The sequence below is a fragment of the Capricornis sumatraensis genome, chromosome 2, assembly GCF_032405125.1.
Source record: "Capricornis sumatraensis isolate serow.1 chromosome 2, serow.2, whole genome shotgun sequence".
In the NCBI taxonomy this organism is placed as follows: domain Eukaryota; kingdom Metazoa; phylum Chordata; class Mammalia; order Artiodactyla; family Bovidae; genus Capricornis; species Capricornis sumatraensis.
Window position 1 is genome coordinate 120,767,697 of NC_091070.1, and position 21,236 is coordinate 120,788,932.

Below are 21,236 nucleotides of genomic sequence, written 5' to 3' on the forward strand. Positions count from 1 at the left end.
CGGGAGCGGCCGCTGCTGCTGAGGCGGCGGTGTCGGCAGCCCGACCCCGACCGCCCGCACCCCCTCCGCCGGGGTCCCCCGGAGGTAAGCGACTCCTACCCTGTGAGTGCCCCTTGCCCTGTGTGTGAAGGGGTCCCTCTCCCACCCTGTCCAGCACAGCCTCCCCCGCCCCCACACCTGGGTTCGACTACAAAACTATTCTCCCGGTGGCACCTGCACTCCGGGTTCCTTCACCCGTTCTTCCCGAACCTGGGGTCCTCCTCTGCGTTTTGGCTTCCTCTTCTGTTTAGCTCCTCCCTCTGCCGGGGATTCCCCCCTCCCTCACGCTTATCCCTGTTGCCTCCGTCCCGAATTATCTTAAGTCGTCAAGCCTTTCCACATCACGATGCCTTTTATAGGGTCCATCCTTGTTTGTCTTTCCTCATTGTCTGTGCCCCAGCCCCTTTCCCCACGGCCTCCGCCTTTATCCCTTTTCCTGTTTTGCCCCTTAACTCCGATGTCTCTGTGCATCCCCAGCCCCTGGTTCCCGGGCCTCTGTGGCCGGCTCTTCCTCTGCTGCTTCTGATTCCATTACCTCACTGCCACCCACCCACCCAGCTCCTGGCTTCCAAGAATTGTCTATTCCTTCTCCTTAAGGGATCTCAGGCCCTCACCATCATTCCCAAAGTACTGTTTACATTCTGCTTTGACCTTAATCCTTTCTTCTCTAGAGTACTTAATGATTCCTGTAACTTTCTTTAGCTTTTCTCGACCCTTCCTCAGATCTCCCAACCTCTGGAGGTTTGTTCCTGTAGAAGAGAGATCTGACAGTGCTCCTTCCCATGCAGGATTTCCAACTTTGACACTTGCCTCGAGTTTCAAGGGTTTTGCTGATCCTTGTGGTATTGTTTTGCCTGTGGTCTTTATGTGTTCTCTGTCCCTCTGCCTTTACATACCACTTATTTCAGGATCAGCTAAACCTTGAGCTAAGAAGATGTGTTGGGAGGAGGGGGGAGCCTCAGCGGTCTCAGGCTTTTCTCTGGACAGAGGGTGTTTCAGAAGGATGGAGCAAGTTTTGAAGCAGTTCCTATCAGATTACACTTTGCTGGAGGAATGAACAGGCCTGCATGGAAACTGAATGAGGTTGTGAGAAATTTTGTTTTGGATAATTTAATTTTAGGCTTGTCTTAGAGGGACAGAGTATAATGTCTTCCCACCCCTAAGAGGAATCGGTTTACTCTCTGTGGCTTTACTAGAATGGTCTTGGTTAATTCCGTAAGAGCTTAGGCCTGGAGTGGATTTGGTCAGGGGGTAACTGGGAAAAGGAACATGAGCCAATGGAAAGAGCATGTATATTGCAAATCAGGACTCCTGGGTTCAGGATGTGACTTCTTCACTTGACCTTTAGCGTGACTTGTTTTGGGAAAATGGTCCACTTTATAGGCATAGGTACAGTAATAGGCGTATAGCACAATGTGGGGGAAAAAATTTGACTTCATTATTTGTTTACAAAACACAGGGTTCCTCAGACACAAGGTATTTATTAGTAGTGATTCAGTTCTGAGAATTTTCCTTCATTCTGGTCTCTCTGTTGAACCTTTCTAGTCTCCAACCATGGGAGTAAATCAGTTTGAAAGGCAAGCTCCGGGCCTGACTCTTTCATCTGCCTTGATTTGGTTCCCCACTGCTTTAAGTTGCTGACCAGCTTTGCTGTTCCTCTTGTTCTTGAGCCATAACTCCAGATTCTGTAGGCGTAAAGTACGTTTGTGGGAAAATCCTTTGAGGAATCTGGCTGGAAAAGAACAGTTGAATTGAGCTGGGACTTAGGAAGCTAGTTGCTCACCTGTATGCCATGTCTCTCTCTCGGCCTCCAGTAGTGAAAAGAACACGTGAAGTTCCCTTCATCTTCCTACTCTAAGCCTGTTTGAAAGTAATCATGCTGCTTTGTCCCACTTCCCCCTTTGTCTGCCTCCTCGTTAGCCAGCCAGTGTCCGATCTCATAAGTCCCCTTTTTAGGAGCAGCTTTGCTCCTTGGGAGCACCCCTAAAGAGAAGTCATATTCCTCCTAGTTTCTCTGGTTCCTTCTCAGAGCTGGGTCCACACTGTGTGAGAACACATTTGCTGAACACTATCCAAAGCAGAAAATTGAGATTGTCTAATTTGGGGAAGAAGCTTGAGAGGGACCTTTCAGTAAGTGGCATGAGACTGGAGAGAGCCTAGTTCAAGTGCATTTGGAGCTTGTGGAGGAACAGTTCAGAGAGAGCTGAGTGTACAGGTTGCTTTCTTTGCCATCTGTCAGTTACAGCAGGGGCTCCCAGAGCTGGCTTGGGCTGTCTGGCTGGTATCTGCTTATACCAGCTCTAGAGCCCTGAACAGATTTCTCTGCCTCATTCAATATTGACTTAACTTCCCTGAGACCACTGTTCTCCCTTCCCCTGATGCCACTCTGCCTTGGGGCCTTGGGTAAGCATTTACCTGGTTCCTGGTAGGGCTTGAGCTTGTTTGATGGCTTGGTTCTGTGTTTCTAGAAGGGAAAGGTTGTACTCAAACTCCATTTTTACCATTGAGGTTAAGAGGGAAGGATGAGCTGAGACCTCCTTAAAGAAAGGTTTGAGTTAGACTTTGAGACATGAGGAGGGAGTCCTCAGGAGCAGAACAGACAGCTTAGGATGATTAGAAGTCCCTTTTGAAGAGCAGCTTCTTTTTCAAAATTATTATTAAAGACTGATGTGCATTTGGAAACAAATCCGATGGTACTTAAAGAATTTATGATGAAAATCAGTAGTCCCTTTCCCTTCATCCCTACTCCTAAAGATAACCTCTTAGTTTAGTGTTTCTCTCTGAAAGTTATTGCCAGAGCTTTAGATAAAATTTTTGTTCTTGTTGTTTGGTTTATGAATTATTACAAAAGAAGACTGTCTTTTAGAAGATTCATACCTCGTGTTTATATGTTTTTGTTTCTACTGGAAGCCTGAATACCTTTAAATGACATATTTGAACCTCCTTTCCGTTAACTTTTTAAAAAATTATTTATTTTTAATTAGAGGATAATTGCTTTACAATGTTGTGTTGGTCTCTGCCATACATCAGTGTGAATCAGCCATAGGTATACATATGTCTCCTCCCTCCCACCTCCCACCCTGTCCATTAACTTTTAATAGCGTCTCTTAACTACCTCCCTTGTAGGATGAAGATATTGACTCCACTACTCTTTTTCCCAGTTCATATGATCCATCTCTCCATCTCAAAGGGATCTTTCTTTTTTTTTTTTCCAGAGGGATCTTTTAAAAGGTGATGGAAAATTGAGCTCACCTTTCTGTTTGGAGGTAGAGCAATAAATAAGATGATCTCTTAAGGGTCATTCTATGAAAATACAGGAACATATTAAAAACATGAGGACTGATCTGAAGCAGTCATGCTTATCTAATTCATGGAAAAAGATTTCAAGAAGGGGATGGTGATTAACTATGTGAGGAGATTGATCTGGGGCCCTTTACACCTTGTCCTAGCAGAGACCAATCCACCAAGTCATTTCATGGAGGCCAGTGGAGGGTTGTTTGTCTAGATTCTTTTGAGGTGATGAGAAGCAAGAAGCCAGGTTAAGTGATAGCATTCCCTACCCCCAGAACCTTCTGCAGACTTGGATGCTCCATCACAGAAGACATGCACGTGTACCTCCTTCCCTGCTGTTCTCTGCTTGGCCCTGAGCAGCCCTCTGATGCTCACCTGAGGATTCCCTTCTTTGCCCAGACATCAGGTGTGGAGCCAGTTGGTTGTCAACATTCCCCGTCCCCCTCCCACACACACCCCTTTCCGAGAAGCTAGCTGCTGGTCTGGGCCATGGTAGACCTCTTCAATTCCCTTCTAGCCTCACCGGAAGGCCACTTTAGGCTCCCAGTGTGAAATGTGGAGCCTCAGTTGTCTGTGTCCTTGAGAGCCATAGGAGTCTTTTGATATTAAAGGTTTGGATTTTCTTCTCTGGGGTTTTTCTTGTTCTCTGACTTTTAAAAGGGGAAAGGTGGTGAATACAGAAACCGTTTCTTCCTGTTTTGCTTTCTAGTCCTTTCACTCTCTTTAGAATAGTTACTCATCACAGCTATATTTTCTTTGCATTTCAGAAGGAATTAACTGATGTTAAACACCATATCTGGATTTAGGTTTTAAAAAATCCATTTATTTCTTATTGCCTAAATTGCCAAAACAACCTGCATTTCCTTCAGCTCCTCCTTCTCCCCATGACTTACTTCAGAGGCAGGCAGTTCCTGAGACTCAGGAAGGCCAGGAGGGAGGCCAGGCTCCAGTTTGGTGGTTTCTAGTGGCAGAGCTGCCCTTTACAGGAGAGGAGTTTGCTTTTCCTCCTCCTCTTAACATTATCTGTTCCCTGGGGAGTAAAGGCTGTCAAATGGGGGACCTGTTCTGTTCAGTGGGCAAGTCCCCTAAATACTGTGATATGGGATTTCCAGCTCAACCCTGGGATAAAAGAAATGATGGCCTCCTTGCCTTCCTTCTTGGTGCCAGTAGTAATCCCAGTTGTGACCATTTCCAGATCGTCTGCATTTCCTAGTGAAATCTGAAATGCTGTATGTGGGAGAATGTCTGAACTTCTTTTCCCTTGGAGGTTTTGAAAAGTGGTCTTTTAGGAACTTTTGGTGTCTTGAAAATCTCTGGAGTAGAGGAAAAAAGAATCATGTGCCAAGCATAGAGAGATTTAAAAAAAAAAGAGTTGGTTGTATAAAGTGATTTGAGTCTGTTGTGTGAGTGTCTAAGCAGACCTAAAGGGTAGTAGTGGTCCCAGCTGAATTTGAGGAATTTGAGAGCCCTCTGGTGCAGTGTGCTGCAGAGTCGCAGCAGGTACTGATTAGCACTTCCCTCTTCTTATTCCTGTGCACCCCACAGTTGCGAGTAGAGACAGGTCCACATGGGCAGAGGCAGCCATGCCGGTTCTGCTGCTCAGAGGTCACTGCCTCATTTGGGAAAGAGCATAGTGAAAGAGTCGCCACCTTCTTGCTGATTCCAATCTCAGACTGCATCAGAGAAATTTAATTGGGGGATGAACTTCTTGCTTGACAGAGTTAGGAGAAAAATAAACTGAAGTAGCCTTTTTTTTTTTAATACTCCTTGAGAGCTTAAGAGTTCTCCATCCATCTTCCTGCACAACATTAGTGGTTGACTGCTGGGGGAGAGCAAGCTGGACTGTATATGTTGGGCAGATGAAGGTGACTTTGAGTCTTAAAATTTCAGAGATTCAAGAAGAGGCACTGAAAAAGTAGTGGTGGAAACTCAGGCTTTGCAGAGTGACTAGCGAATCTGTGTCTTGAGCCTCCTTCCTCTTACTTGGGTTCTCTAGGGTCAAACCCCACTTATCAGGTTCATTGATGCCACTATCAGTTGGAAATTACCTGCCTTCCAGCTCCGCAAGTGCTTCTGCCTTCCTCTTGCTCATGCTCTTGAGTGTGACGTGGCCTCACGCTATTTGTATTTTTGTGAAGAGGCCTCTTGAGTCCTTTGCTACCTACAGCCAGACTCTGGAGCTACATCAATCTGACATTGATATAGTGTACCTCTCCCAGTCCTTGCTTTGAGATTTCCTCCTGTTCTGCACTGATTCTCCTGATCTGAATTTAGTGAGTCTCTGAAGAATCATTCTAGGCAGGCAGTGGCTTTTATCAAGTGTCCTCTCACTGACTTTCCTTCTGATCCCTCCAGAGGGGGATTGTTGGTTGTATGTTTTCTTCTCCTTTGGACATTCTGGACACGTGGCCTCCAGCCTGATACCTTTTTGTCTTCTCACAGCCCCTCCAGTTCTTGGAGTGTGTGTATGAGGATGGGGGAAAGTAGGGTTGGGATAGGAGAGGGCTCACATAAATGTTTTGGAAGAGTCTTGAGTAACAAATGTTAACTAAGTCACTCTCCGTATAAGCAACAGAGGCGTGTGCACGTGCATTGTTTATCAACCTTTTAGGTGATTAGGATTTAACTAGCACTTGTAGCAGAGAAGGCAGTGGCACCCCACTCCAGTACTCTTGCCTGGAAAACCCCACAGTGGAGGAGCCTGGTGGGCTGCAGTCCATGGGGTTGCTAAGAGTTGAACACGACTGAGCGACTTCACTTTCACTTTTCACTTTCATGCACTGGAGAAGGAAATGGCAACCCACTCCAGTGTTCTTGCCTGGAGAATCCCAGGGACGGGGGAGCCTGGTGGGCTGCCGTCTATGGGGTCGCACAGAGTTGGACACGACTGAAGCAACTTAGCAGCAGCAGCATTTGTAGAGTATTACTGTGTGCCTGTACAGACTTCCTTGTAGTTCAAACAGTAAAGAATCTGCCTGCGAGGCAGGAGACCAGGGTTCGATCCCTGGGTTGGGGAGTTCCTCTGAAGAAGGGAATGGTAATCCACTCCACTTTTCTTGCCTGGAGAATTCCATGGAGAGAGAAGCCTGGTAGGCTACAGTCCATAGGGTCGCAAAGAGTCAGACACGACAGTAACTAACACACACACACACACACGCTGTGTGCCAGGGACAGACATGTTAGTTCCTTTTGCATACATAAAGTTACTCATTCTGTTAATACACAGTGACATTAAGAAATAGACATGTTTCTTCCCATTTTACAGTTGAGGAAACAAACTCAGAAGATAGGTGGTTTGCCTGAGTTTACACACATACTGGCAGAGCCAGGATTTTGAATCTCAGCCTGTTTGAGTCCAAGTGCAGGAGTTTTTCCACTATCCTTCAGCTGCCACAGCACTGGAGGAAGGGAGCATGATGTCATGTCCTCAGACGAGCAGAGAAATGGCACACCTCAGCAGGGTTGACGATGGATGTTTCTGAGCTATTTTCTTCTCAGTAAAGCCTGGTGTGTTTGCTGGCCATTATTTTTTGGGTGCTTTGAGTCTAAAAGGGAAGGTAAGAAAAGTATCTGTAACTGGAAAAACACATCAAGATTTTAGCGCTAAATAAAGGTGAGATATTCAGGACCTGTGTATGGAGTGTTATATGAGGAAGAAAATACAGTTTAAAGAGGAAAAAATAAAGGATACTGGCAAGGCATTTGAGGGAGATATGGGAAGAACATGGAGGGAGAAGAGCATTTGAAGAGTTGGGGACAAGAGAATTAAGACCAGAATTGCTTCCCAGTCTCTCTGAAGAATTTGTAAACCTAGATAAACATAACACACATAAAGCAACATTTGGCAAATACAAGTTAAGAACAGAGGCTAAGATGAGTAACTAAGCACAGAAGGAGTGAAGAGTAATGTAGGGATCGGAGGTAGAAGGAGGGAGTCAGGGTAAGCTTCCTGGGAGGGGATGACTTTTCATTTGCGTTTGAGTGAATCCCAGAAGACTTAAAGAGGGGATGCCTGGGAAGGTTTCCTGGTGCGAGCCAGGCCTGAGGTCGGCACCACTAATGGTGTGTGTGTGTGTGTGTCTTCCTTTCTCTTCCTTTCTCCCTCCTTCCTTCTCTAGCTTGCAAGCTCCAAGTCTGGCTGTGGCCATGGGAGACACGGTAGTGGAGCCTGCCCCGCTGAAGCCACCTTCCGAGCCCGCTCCTGGCCCGCCAGGAAATAATGGGGGCTCCTTGCTAAGTGTCATCACGGAGGGGGTCGGGGAGCTCTCGGTGATTGACCCTGAGGTGGCCCAGAAGGCCTGCCAGGAGGTGCTGGAGAAAGTCAAGCTCTTGCATGGAGGCGTGGCCATCTCTAGCAGAGGCACCCCACTGGAGCTGGTCAATGGGGATGGTGTGGACAGCGAGATCCGTTGCCTGGACGACCCACCCGCCCAGATAAGGGAGGAGGAAGATGAGATGGGGGCCACGGTGGCCTCAGGCACAGCCAAGGGAGCAAGAAGGCGGCGGCAGAACAACTCCGCCAAACAGTCTTGGCTGCTGAGGCTGTTTGAGTCGAAACTGTTTGACATCTCCATGGCCATTTCATACCTGTATAACTCCAAGGAGCCTGGAGTGCAGGCCTACATCGGCAACCGGCTCTTCTGCTTTCGTAATGAGGATGTGGACTTCTATCTGCCCCAGTTGCTTAACATGTACATCCACATGGACGAGGACGTGGGTGACGCCATCAAGCCCTACATAGTCCATCGCTGCCGCCAGAGCATTAACTTTTCCCTCCAGTGTGCCCTGTTGCTGGGGGCCTACTCTTCAGACATGCACATTTCCACTCAGCGACACTCCCGTGGGACCAAGCTGCGGAAGCTGATCCTCTCAGATGAGCTGAAGCCTGCTCACCGAAAGAGGGAGCTGCCCTCCTTGAGCCCAGCCCCTGACACAGGACTGTCTCCCTCAAAAAGGACCCACCAGCGCTCTAAGTCAGATGCCACCGCCAGCATAAGTCTCAGCAGCAACCTGAAACGAACAGCCAGCAACCCTAAAGTGGAGAATGAGGATGAGGTAAAATTCCCGGGCGGGACAAAGGGGCAAGCCAGGTGGCATGGAGACAGGATGTCTGGTTCAGGGTTACTCTCCGTTTCACTCCTTCCCTCTGTTTCATTTCACCAATTAAAGATGGAATGTTAGAATGGAAAAAGACCTTAGGATTCATGTATTCCAGCTGCCTCATTTTACAAAGGAAGAACTCAGAGACCCAGGGAGATAAAGTGACTTGCCTCAGGTCATATAGCTTAGTAGCAAGGCTGATACTCCTGACTGTCCAGTGGGTTTTTACTAAATTGCACTGCCATCCTCTTACTTCCTGAGAACTGAGGCAGAGACCCTCCCCAGCCTGACTTGAACCCTGGGATATCTACCAGGACCTCTCAGAGCAGCAACCATGGCAGGAAGAAAAAGGGGTTCTGTGTGTGAATTCTGTGTGTGCTGGGGAGGGGAGATGATAAGCAGACCCTCAGCTTCATTCTCCTGGCCACTGCTCTTCATAATCCCTCTTCCTCAGTCCCTGGAGATCCTGCTCCTTGTTGACATAAGGGTAAGGTTCATTCCCTATCACTGAGGCATCTGCAGAATGCCTTCCCGCCTGCCTTTCCTTGGGGGAAGGGCTGTCTTGCTTGTCTCTTTCCCATATCATTTGGGAGAAGCACAGAAGGGAGACGGAGGCATTCCTGATACGGAGTAAATCTTGGGCACACCCAGTGTTGAGTCAAGGACCTGAAGCCTGAGAAGAGAAAGCAGCAGTTGGGGTGTCCCATTTAGGATACAGAGTGGGGTAAGATAAGCCATCAGCTGGTCACGTTGTTCAGTGTCCGACTCTAGGCGACCCCATGGATGCTGCATGCCAGGCTTCATGCACACCATTTATTCCACATCTGGACAGAGAGCAGGGACACTTGCCCTGTGAACAACCAAGTGTTAGTGACCTACCTGATGTCCCAGCCAGAAAATGGTCCGCCAGTCCCCAGCCCACCCCTGACTCCCCACCCCCCCAGGCTTCCATTTGGCTGCCAGCCTAGCCTTAGGGAAGAAGGGAGAAAAGACCGAGGCGTTTGCACTTGCTGGAGAATGCGTGTAGCCATGGTGCTGGCATCTGCCTCTCTGGGGCCCACAACCCACCCACAGTTTTGATACAATGGGACTTCTTTCAAGTAAAGAGAGGTCAGAGTGACTGGGGCAGGGAAAGGCAGGAGGGAACGAGAGTACAGAGCCTGGTCTGTCTGGAAATTTGGTGTTGTAACGATAATGGGGAAACTAAAGGAGCTAACATTTATTGAGCACTTAGTGCGTGCCAAGCACCATGTCAAATATTTTACATGTAATCATCGCAACAGCCTTAAGAGACAGGTATTATTTTACCACTGAGGAAACAGAGAGGTTGGATGATTTGCCTCAAGTCTCTCAACCAGTGTCTGTCACACCCAGCCTCAGCTGTCAGAGTCCATACAGGGAAGAACAGCCTAGGCCTTAGCCATGAACGTTTCCACGCCCATGCACAGGCAGGGCCCAGCTGTTCTCAGAACCAGAATGGACCATTTTCATTTCCGGTTGAGCTTGGCAGGAAGCCCAGGGTCATGAAAGGAGGCTGTGGCAGAGCGAGAAGAATCATCCAGAGCTGGTGGGACTAAGGTCGTGCAGGGTTTGGGAGCTCCTCTTGGGGTCAAGCCTGTAGTGGTATGAGTGTGAGCAGCTGTAAGTGAATCCCTCGGTGCCTCGTGTCAGGCGCCTCTTGGCTTTTCTCCGCAGGCATTTTGTAGTACTCATCCTAAGACCAGGAAAATGGAGGCCTCGGCCTTTTGTCCTCCGTGCTGATCCTCAGTCCCCCTTGCAGCCCACTGCTGCCTAGGATGGGGTTTGGGGTGACGCTGAGACACAGGTGTTCTGTGGATGCTAAAGTCCTCTAGATCGGCCCCTCCAGCTGCCATTCTTCCCAACCTGGCTCCTGTTTCTCGGGTCAGTAGATCCAGGACGAAAGGAGACACCACTCCCGGGTTATACGACGCTAGCAGAGAGAGACACCAGAGTCCCCTGTGGCTCCCCAGGAGCTGCGAGAGAGTCACCAGGAGCCTAAGCGTTGGAGCCTTCAGCCAAGAGGTCTCTCCAGACCCCTTTGACTTTTCGAAGATACATCTTTCAAGGCCTTTGTCTCCCAAGCACTGGTTTTCTTTCTTCTGATCGTCCCCCTCCCCTGTCATGCAGCATTCGTTTACCCAGCCTGTAGTTCTTGAGCTTGTCCACAGCAGAGCCTGTGCTGAAGGCAGCAGGGGTGTAGGATAGAATGCTGTCCTTTCCTCCGGGAACTTAAAAGGTAGTAGGGAGATCCCATTATCCAGGAAGTTGCTTGGTTTGTGACTCTTCAATTTTATATCCTGAAACTTTACTGAATTTTTAGTTCTAGTGGTTTTTTGGTGACTCTCCTGAAATGTTGATTCCTGCACGTGAGGAGGAAGTATACGGCTCTCTGAAACAAAACACATGATTATCTAAGGTCTGAACAGAGACTCTCAAAGGAGAGACACCCTGCTCGCCCTCTCTGGCTTTCCCCGTGGGTTCTGAGTTTAATACTGTGCTCCCACCACCAGCAGGGACCCTCTGGAGGGTGAAGTGAGGCCTCCAAGAAGAATCCCAGGTGCTCATGCAGTCTCTTCCTGCCTAGGGTCTCCCAGCAGAGTGCTTCTCTGCCCAGATCTCACAGAGGCTTCTATTTTTTAATGAGGAATCTACACTCTCCCCTACAAGTAAAGGGCTCCAGCACTGATTTCTCCCATCTCCTCCCATTCCCGCTCCCACCCCCCGCCCCAGCCCAGCCCTTCAGTTTTTCTCAGCCTCGTCAGGGAGCTCTTTAGTGGCACAGGTAGTTTTCCTTTCCAGTTGTACCCACTTGGTAAATCTTTTGGCCTAGGGTGGGGGCTCAGCGAACAGAGCGATTTAGATCCTACCCCCACCCGACACGTTCCCCCTGTACTGTAGATCAGCCTTGTCTTCTCAGGGCTGTAACCTTTGTACAGAGAAATCTGCGTATCACACTGGAAGCCCAGGAGGCCTTCCAGCCTGAGAGAGTGTGATGTCAGCTTCTTGGCCTCGAGCTTCTCTCCTTAGAGCTGACTCAGTTTGAGTGACTCAAGTCTCCAGAGGAGAGAGGAGCAGTTCACGATATATCTCCCTGCCCCCAAGGCTGTTAATGAGTCAGACAGGACCATCCTGTCTGTAGAAGCAGCTGGAGCGGGGCTTGTGGAACCCATATCCTGCCTACTGTTCCTTCCCCACCCAACTCCTGGGTAGAGATTGAGCCCGCAAGTCATCATCAACTTGAGCATCCTCGCTGCCTTGGTGCCCCCTCCCACCACCACTCCCCCTCAAGCAGAAGAGCTACGGCCTTGGGAGAGTGTTCAGCTTGACTTCTCCTTCAAAGTGCCACTCTTCCCAGATTCTTTAAAGAAAGACCCGACAAGAGGGCCTCCAGCTGGAATCGAATGTAAACCGTCGAGTTGAATTAAGTGGCTGCTTGAAATTCTGATTGCAGAGTAGCTCAGTGACCACTGCCCTCCTGCCCTGGGAGCGGCTTTGACTTTGTCTCTCGAGTCCAGGACCCTCCCTTCCTGTGTGCCGTGTACCCACATTGCCCCTCTCCCTGTCCTGGGAGACCTTGGTGGACAGAACCCAGGGTGGGCCTGTGCACGAGTGCCCCGGAGCCACTCAGTGACTTGCAGCGCCAGTCCTTGGCCCTGTTTTACTCGCAGACGCTAGTAAGACATAGGAATGGGGTGGGTTTTAGCTAACTCTCCTGAACTGGGGCTAGGACGGCTGCTGTGGAGCAGCCAGCCACTCAGCTTTCTCAGATGGATTCAGCTGGGACCTGGCTTCTCAACTTAGATCCAAAAATTGTAGTTTATCAAGTGTCACATGAAACAGCCTGATCGGAGGCCTACAGAAGTTTGGTAGGTAAGAGAGTTACTCATCCTTAACTCCCAGCAGCACCTAGCACAGACGTTTCATGCTCCTGGGTCCCTGCTAGCCCTCATCACATGATTCAAGGGTGGGATTGGGTTTCCCAGGGTGATAATGAGGCTGATTAGAGAGGAGATGTACCTGGCACTGAAAGGTTAGCTCTTCTGCTTCCTCCTTGACGTCTCCAAGAAGCTGGAGGAACGTGGGATTTCTGGTATGGGAGCCATGCAGCTTGTTATATTCAGTCTCAATGGTGGTCTCCATGGAGAAGGGGTTGGTTGAGAGCATGTGGGTGAATACCGAGGAAGCAGGAAAGCTTTGCAGCATCGAGGTACCTGCCTCCCTGACAGATCCAGCTGTAGGAATTTTTCCTAGAAGGAAGACTTGTGCAGGCAAGAACAGAAGGGCAGGAAATGAAAAGCAGAGGCCACTACCTCTTCAACCCTTCTGACCTCAAGGTCTATGCTAGCTTTCTAGTATCTTCCACAATGTCAAGAATCTGGGCAAGTGGCATTTGTGGGCTGACTTTCTTTCATTAAAGCAGAAAGGTAGAGCTACATAAGAGAAACAGTTATGATCCAGGTTGGAGCTAAATTCTTTGCCTTTGTCTCTCTCCCTTCCCTCCCTGCCCCTTTCTTCTCCCCTTGCCCTCCGGCCCTTTCCCAGGAGCTCTCCTCCAGCACCGAGAGTATTGATAATTCATTCAGTTCCGTAAGTGGGGCCAGGCTGGGACTGGGTGGCAGGCTCCCCCCATGGCCGCATTTCCTCTCCGTCCCCAGGTCTTCTGAGTCCCCAGGTCAAGGCTGGAGTTAAAAGTTGCCTTTTCTTCCTGGGACTCCAGCCCCTCACTCCCAGGCCTCTGAGACCTGGAAGAGCCCCTGTTCTTCATTGCCACTGCTGAGGGGGCTCAGTTGATCCTTCTCCCAGGACAGCTGGGTTGCAGTGCAACGCAGCCCCCAGCTCCTGGTTCTCTAGAGCAAACAGCTGGGAGAGAGGTAGAATTTACCCCTGGATTAAAGCCAAGAGCAGCTTGGCAGAAACCCCCAGGATCCTGTTTCTCCCACCCAGCACCCTTTCCCTGTGGCTTCTGCCGTCAGACCATCAAATACTTACTCAGTGTCTTCTGAATGCCAGGCCCCATGCTGGGTGAGCTGACTGGAGAAGCAAATAGGATTTGGCCTGAAGGAACGTTGCGCCTCCCCACACCAGTTTCCTTTTTAACTTCACATTTCTTCCAGGTCTGAGTTCTTCCCTTTCCCAGCCCCCTGCCCAGGATGTTTCGTAACCCTCATTCTCCTTTCTTGTTCCCTCTGGACTAACCCCTGACCCTCCAGTCCCACAGGGTCTCGGACCTTGTTGCTGGGCAGAGACGTGAGAGGAAATGCTGGACCCTCTGGGAGTTTGGATGATTCTTTTACATTTTACTTTTGATTTGTCTTCCCAATCGGTTTTCTCTGTTCTGTGCTGATCCCCTTTCAGTCATGACTCCTATCTCCTCCCATGTGGCAGTGCCTCTCTCTCGAGGCCTGGGGTCATATTTCCAACATGCTGACATAACAAAGGCTGAATTGAGGATGGGAAGGAATTCTGTTGTTTCTAATCTGAAATAACTATGAATTGATTGGGGTGGAGGGTCTCTGGGACCATGACCGTTTGCCACCTGAGTGGATGGATTAGGGGATCAGGATGAATGAAGGAGTGAGTCTCCAGATCTCCTCTTCTGTTCTTTCTCTCTCTGAAGCCCCTAGGATATTTCCAGGGACCAGAGGGCTAGTTCTGTTGTCTTCCTGTCTTTATCTCTTTTTCGACTCTGCCTCCCGAAGCATTCCTGACTGATTCAGACACCCGGGTCTTCATTACTGTGTGGGGCCCTGGGCCGGTCCCCTGTGGGTAGAGCCTGAGAGCTGAGCTGTGCCTTTGAACCCTGGCTCTGAGCCCATGCAGAGGTGGGCCTGGTACTGCCCAGCTTTCCAAAGAAGCTCTTTATGGCAATATGAGGGAGTGAGGGTAGAAATTCTCACTCGGGAAACTGAGCTTGACACACAAAGAGGGAGAGAAGCCTGGTGAGTGAGATACTACTGTTTCTATTTGAGGAAGAGATATTGTTCTTGCCTAGCTGAGGAGAGATGGGCCAGGGAGCTGGGTGCCCATCTTGATAAAATGCCTCTTAAGGTGGAAGGACTTAGGCTAGGAAAGGAGCCCTTTTCCATGTCTAGCTGAGCCCATCTCTTTCCCCATCCCCACCTGACTCCCAACACTGACTTTGCCCTTTCTGAGAATGCAGTGCCCAGCGTGAGCAGCCAAGCCCACAGAAGGGAGCAAATGTGGGTAGCCTAGTGCCTGAGAGGTAGGGGAAGAGGATCCAAGGAGGAATCACTGAGAAAGACAGGCCTTCAGGGCCGGCACCAGGGCCTGAAAGGAGCTGTCTTCTCCACCCACCTGTGCACACCTCCCAGCCTCCATCTGCTTTTTCTTTCCCCGTTGATGGTTCCCTCATTAGTGCAAAGTCTGCTCATCCTGCCTCATACCCTGCATGCGCACTGACCCTCGGTGAGAGATTGTAGGGTGGACAGGGGGGTGCCGTGGAAGCAGCGAAAGTCACTTGACTGGACTGAATCCTCCTTTGAAAGGGGAGGTGCTGATTCACAGCTCCCCTCTGGAGCTCTGTGGGCCTGCTGGACAACCAGCCCAGGGATCCTGCAGGGAGAGGGATGGCCTCGTTGCTGAGATGGGTGAAGCGCTTCAGGTGTGAGCAGCATTTCCGTCTGGGTCCCTGGCTGACCTGTCTGGATGCCATCCTCCCGTCCGTCTGGAAGCCTTGGGACAGTTCCTCGGGAACTCAAGTCCAAGAGAAGTGGGGTGCACCGAGTGGCCTGGAGTCACATACCCCCTTCCCGTCAAGAAACAGCCTGCGAAGGAGGGCAGTGCTTGCTTTTCTGCCTGTTCCCAATTCAGGTTGATGGGCATGGGTGGGATCTCCTGAGAGGGCCGAAAGGTATCCCTTCCCTGGAGTACTGGAGACACTGGGACCCCTGGCCTGCGGGGCTAGTCGTGACTGAGTGGGAGGACCACTTTTTTCTATGGTTTCTTCACCATCTTTTACTTCACCCCACCCCCTGTAGCCCGTCAGACTGGCTCCTGAGCGAGAATTCATCAAGTCCCTGATGGCGATTGGCAAGCGGCTGGCCACGCTCCCCACCAAGGAGCAGAAGACACAGCGGCTGATCTCAGAGCTCTCCTTGCTCAACCATAAGCTCCCCGCCCGAGTCTGGCTGCCCACTGCCGGCTTTGACCACCACGTGGTCCGTGTGCCCCACACCCAGGCTGTCGTCCTCAACTCTAAGGACAAGGTAGGTGGGCTTGGGCCTCAACCAGACCCCTCATCTGACTCTACTCCCGTGGCTGTGTACAGGCCTAGGGAAGCCCCCCTGGCATCCTGGACTCCTCCATAGCTCATATGCACCTGTCAGCCTTGACTTCACCTCTGCTCTGTTGTGATTCCAAGGGCCCGCCTATCCCTGTTCTTGGGCTTTGTTTTTCTGGACCAAAGAGGCCTAATGTGTTCAGCTTGCCTCCTGCTCTGTCTCAGAGGAGAGCCACTCCTCACCACCCTCTAGTCCTTCTGGGAGCTCTTCTGCAGCCCTTCCATAACTCTTAGGCTTTCCAGGTACAGCAACAATAAAAGTAGAGAAATGTTTGTTTCTAAGACCTTTTCTGATCACAGTGGGCAGGGAGAAGGAGAGAAAGGTGCCCAGTTCACGTTGGAGAGAATTAGCTGAAGTAGTATGCTGGTTGAAATGAGTACTAATGGTTCAGATGTTTGTTTGTTTTTTCCAGAAGACGTATTGAAGATTAGAATCCTGTTTGGCACAGTGCCCAGCTTTTTCCTAGTCTTTCTGTTTTGAGGACAAGCCCACAGAGGCATTCAGGCCTCTCTGATGGGTGATAATTGATAGTTTGGGGTGTTTTGGTCAGGTGTACCCTCTGTACATTTTGAAGCTCAGCTGAACATTTGCTAGACTATATACTCTCAGCCAGACTCTTACATATGTATTCATAGGATCCGTTCCTGCCCTCAGTAGGACATTCCTGATGTCTGGGGACTGAGGGAGGTGGGCTGGTGCAGGGGTCAGTGGCAGGACAAACTGTGTTACCAGGGTTGTGGTCTTGGGGAGCGGTGGTGGAGGGACATTACAAATACTGTTCTCACCACCCCAGGCTCCCTACCTGATCTACGTGGAGGCCCTCGAATGTGAAAACTTCGACACCACTAGCGTCCCCGCTCGGATCCCCGAGAACCGGATTCGGAGCACCCGGTCTGTGGAGAACCTGCCCGAATGCGGCATCACCCACGAGCAGCGGGCAGGCAGCTTCAGCACTGTGCCCAACTATGACAACGATGACGAGGCCTGGTCGGTGGATGACATAGGCGAGCTACAGGTGGAGGTGAGGGAGCTCCAAGGAAGTAGTACTGGGCATAGGACCTGTTCGCCAGGCGCTTTCGATGTATTTGAGACAACACAACACTCCCTGAGGCTGCTGCTGCTGCTGCTAAGTCGCTTCAGTCGTGTCCGACTCTGTGCGACCCCATAGACGGCAGCCCACCAGGCTCCTCCGTCCCTGGGATTCTCCAGGCAAGAACACTGGAGTGGGGTGCCATTTCCTTCTCCAATGCATGAAAGTGAAAAGTGAAAGTGAAGTCGCTCAAGTCGTGCCCGACTCTTAGCGACCCCATGGACTGCAGCCTACCAGGCTTCTCCGTCCATGGGGTTTTCCAGGCAAGAGTACTGGAGTGGGGTGCCATTGCCTTCTCCAAAGAATGAGGCTGGAGAGGCCAAAATGGGCCAGATATAAGAAGGATCCTGTAAGGTGCAGAAAGAAACTGGGATTTTGTTCTGGGGTTGTAGGGATCCAGAACAGGATTCTGTTAGAACTATGACCCAACCAGATTCCATTTTGTGAAAAGGCAGACTCTACTTGAGCTGGCAGTCCAACTGGGGAGACCAGATGCAGACATTTAAGAGAAAAAAAAAATCTGTGTATAAGATACACAACACAGCAGTGTGCAGAAATGGCGATTGGGGTTAGGAGAAACGCACTGGCACAAGGGAAGGAGAAAAGAAGGGGCTTGACATGGGCCTTGGAGGCTGACATTGTATAGAGAGAGGTGAGGAGATAAGATTGAATGGCTTAAGGCTTCCCTGATGGCTCTGTGCTAAAAAGATCCACGGCCAGTGCAGGAGACACAGGTTCAATCCCTGGTCACGGAAGGTCCCACATGATGCGAAGCAACTAAGCCCCGTGTGCCACAGCTGTTGAACCTGTTCCCTAGAGCCCAGGAGCCACAACAAGAGAAGCTACCGCAGTGAGAAGCCCGAGCACCACAGCTAGAGAGTGGCCCCTACTCGCAGCAACGAGAGAAAGCCTGCACAGCAACAGAGACCCAGCACAGCCAAAATCAATAAAAGATGGGATGGCTTAGTTTAAAGAAATGCTCAGAGGAACCTAGCCTGGAGAGTGCCTGTTCTGGACCCTAAGGAAGACTGCATTCCTGGTCTGGGGAGCTCTCAGTATAAAGCTGAAAGTTCAGCTTTCTGTGATGGTCCTGGCAGTGGTTTGCAAACTTGAATGCATTGGAAGTCTTCTGGAGGCTTTGTTAGGAATTCATATTTCCGGATCCCATTCCCAGTCATTTAAATTCAGATCGATGGTGGCTTGGGATCTGTGGTTTAGCAGCATTCCAGGTCATTCTGATGCAGCTATAGTTGACACATTGAGAAACACTGCTAGAGGGTCTGGGGGCGGAGGGGGGAACCTAGGTAGTGTAGGGTCCAGGAGATGCATGACCTGGGGAGGCTTCTTGGAGCAGAGTTTGAAAGGGAGGACTGGTCATGCTGTGGAGAGGGCAGCATGAAGGGTGATCTGAAGAGGAGGTGGAAGAGGCAGCCTGTGCTCAGCGCTTCTGACCTGCAGTGCCCTGCTCTCCCCAGCTCCCTGAAGTGCACACCAACAGCTGTGACAACATCTCCCAGTTCTCCGTGGACAGCATCACCAGCCAGGAAAGCAAGGAGCCTGTGTTCATCGCAGCAGGTGACATCCGGTATGGCCAGACCGTGCGGCCCCTCCTTTCTCATCCCTCTCTTAGGCGCCACCTGTCTCTTTGTTCCATCCTTTCTGTCAGCCTATAGCTTCCCGCTTCTCTCTCACTCTGTTCTTGTCCTGAGGCCACCAAACTAGAGGGAGTGAAGGTGTGGGTTGGGGAGTTACTGGGCTACTACAGAAAGTAAATTTTATAAGGACTCCAAAGGAATGAAAGCACCAGAGGAAGGTCTGAGCATTTCCCAGAGTGGGTCTGGGAAGACGCATTGCTCAGAGAAGGAGGAGATGGTGTGGGAAATACAGATGCTGGAGCTGTATCTGTCCTGATGCAGAATCCTGGTAGGAAAATGGGGAGGGGCTGCTAATCTGCATTTAACATGATTACAAACCACCAGGTGAGCAAAGCTATCAGTGGTTTGTTTCCTTCCATGAGTCTATCTTAGCCCAGATTTCTATCTCTGTGTGACCAGAGTTAAGGAAACAGTGCAGGAAATGCCAGCATAGACAGGGACAGGAGGCTCTGGGGTAGCTCCTCCAAGCAAATGATACAGTTTCTTCCTGCTAGACGTCGCCTTTCGGAGCAGCTGGCTCACACCCCCACAGCCTTCAAACGAGACCCAGAAGACCCTTCTGCAGTTGCTCTCAAAGAGCCCTGGCAGGAGAAAGTGCGGTGAGTTGAGTGGGGATCCACCCTCCATATTCTGTCAGTCTCCTCTGAAAAATCCATCAGGCCTCAGGCAGTCTGAGTCCTTACCTTGAGGGGGGTTTGATTTGAATTTTTCATAGAAGTTGTGTCTCTGTCCTCAACCTGGCATCACCCCCTGCTCTTTTTTTTTTTTTAATTTATTTTATTTTATTTTTGGCTGTGCTGGGTATTCATTGCTGCACGTGGGCGCTTTCTCTAGTTGCAGAGAGCAGGGGCCACTCTCTAGTTGTGGTGCGCGGGCTTCTCATTGCAGTGCCTTCTTTTGTTGTGGAACACAGGCTTGAGGGTGTGTGGGCTTCAGTAGTTGCTGCACATGGGCTCAGCAGTTGTGGCATAGGGCTTAGTTGCAAGATCCCACGTGGGATCTTCCTGGACCAGGGACCAAACTGATGTCGCCTGCATTGCAAGGCAGATTCTTAACCACTGCACCACCAGGGCAGCCTGGAATCACCCTTGACAGTTTTTTGCTTCTCTTCACAGGCGCATTAGAGAGGGTTCCCCCTATGGCCACCTCCCCAATTGGCGGCTCCTGTCAGTCATTGTCAAGTGTGGGGATGACCTTCGGCAGGAGCTGTTGGCCTTCCAGGTGTTAAAGCAACTGCAGGTAAGAGAAGAGGGGGAGAAAGAAAGGAAACTCAGCCCATCTACAGATGTGTGAAGTGATCACACAGGTCCTTCTGCAGGAACTCTGCTGGGGACCAACTTCCTGCCTAGGCTGAAGTTGGATTTCCATTAAACTAAGCTGGTGCTTCTCCCTAGAAGTAAAGCCCCAGGAGCAGCTCCACAGCGCTCTCTTGTGGCCCTTTTGTGGCTGGCACCTGTTCTGATCACAGATCAAAAAACTCCCAACTGATTTGCAGCAAGTGGTTTGCGGTGGGCTGAGATGTCAATCCCTGACCCCGAGGGTGGATGCCTACAAGCAAATTCACCTGTTTAATCAGTTCTTGATATAAATATTTTCATTTTCTGGAGAAGATTCCTCTTTTTCCCAGTTGTTTGAACTGGGATTAACAGCTCCCACTTGCCCTGCCTGGGATGTGACAGTGAGGTCTCCTCTCCCCTCTCCCTCTTTTGAACTTCTCTCTATAAGATGCCTTTTCCTACATGCCACCCTGCGTCTGGTCAGACCCTGGATTTCCTTTCAGAACTTCCTGGTCCTCAGTGGGATAACAGGGTTTTACTTACTCGATGACCTAGATTCCAAGGCCACCAAGGATGGGAACTGTCTGAGGTTGGGAACAGAAGGGATGTTGGCCTCGTCCTCTCATTTAGAGTCTTAATGCCACTGTGTGCTTCCTCACAGTCCATTTGGGAGCAGGAGCGAGTACCCCTGTGGATCAAGCCATATAAGATCCTCGTGATCTCAGCCGACAGTGGCATGATTGAACCGGTGGTCAACGCTGTGTCCATACACCAGGTGAAGAAGCAGTCGCAGCTCTCCCTGCTCGATTACTTCCTACAGGAGCATGGCAGCTACACCACTGAGGCCTTCCTCAGCGCCCAGCGCAATTTTGTGCAGAGTTGTGCTGGCTACTGCTTGGTCTGCTATCTGCTGCAGGTCAAGGACAGGTAGGTGAATTCCTGTCCCTCATCCTTAGCTTTTCTCCAGGGTTCCTGTCTCCTCATTTATTCATCACCACCTTCCACTGCCAAGATATGAAGATGAAACAAACACATGTTTTAGGTCGAGACAGATGTATTCCTGTGCTGTTAAGGCAAGGAGGCAGACTGACAAGTACCAGGGCAAGGGGCAAAGAAGTGAAGCATTTATGGGAGGAGCAAGGGTCTGAGCATGCAGAGTCTTGAAAGACAAAGGAGAATGAAGACAGAGAAAGCTGTGGATGGAAAAGGAAGGATGTTCCGGGCAGAGGAAACAGCTCAAGATCTTTTAAGCACGAGCCACACTGCATGGCACAGTAGTAGCAGTGACGTCACATAAGTTGAGGCTGGATTAGTAGGGCCTTCATGAGGCCCAGGAGGTTTATTCTGCAGGCAGAGAAAACACCGTGAGCCAGTCTGTGTTGAGTGAGTGTGCCCTGTGGCACTGTGGGCAAGGGTGGATCAGTGGACCTTCAGCTGTCAAACAAGAGGTGATGAGGCCTGG

The 21,236-nt window shown here is 50.3% G+C and overlaps 1 protein-coding gene across 4 annotated transcripts in view; it reads left to right on the plus strand.

The window, feature by feature from the left end:
• The window catches only part of PI4KB (phosphatidylinositol 4-kinase beta), a 26,180-nt gene continuing 4,944 nt past the window's right edge, over positions 1–21,236 (plus strand). For 2 of the 4 annotated variants that reach the window (XM_068991607.1, XM_068991608.1), the window contains exons 1-8: positions 1,118–1,125; positions 7,449–8,385; positions 15,450–15,677; positions 16,546–16,773; positions 18,318–18,427; positions 18,992–19,096; positions 19,613–19,736; positions 20,436–20,701. In XM_068991607.1, the coding sequence (XP_068847708.1) occupies positions 1,118–1,125; positions 7,449–8,385; positions 15,450–15,677; positions 16,546–16,773; positions 18,318–18,427; positions 18,992–19,096; positions 19,613–19,736; positions 20,436–20,701 (2,006 nt within the window). Of the gene's footprint in view, positions 85–1,117; positions 1,126–7,448; positions 8,386–12,993; positions 13,039–15,449; positions 15,678–16,545; positions 16,774–18,317; positions 18,428–18,991; positions 19,097–19,612; positions 19,737–20,435; positions 20,702–21,236 lie in introns of those variants that run through there. The other 2 variants (XM_068991596.1, XM_068991603.1) reach the window with 2 other exon arrangements.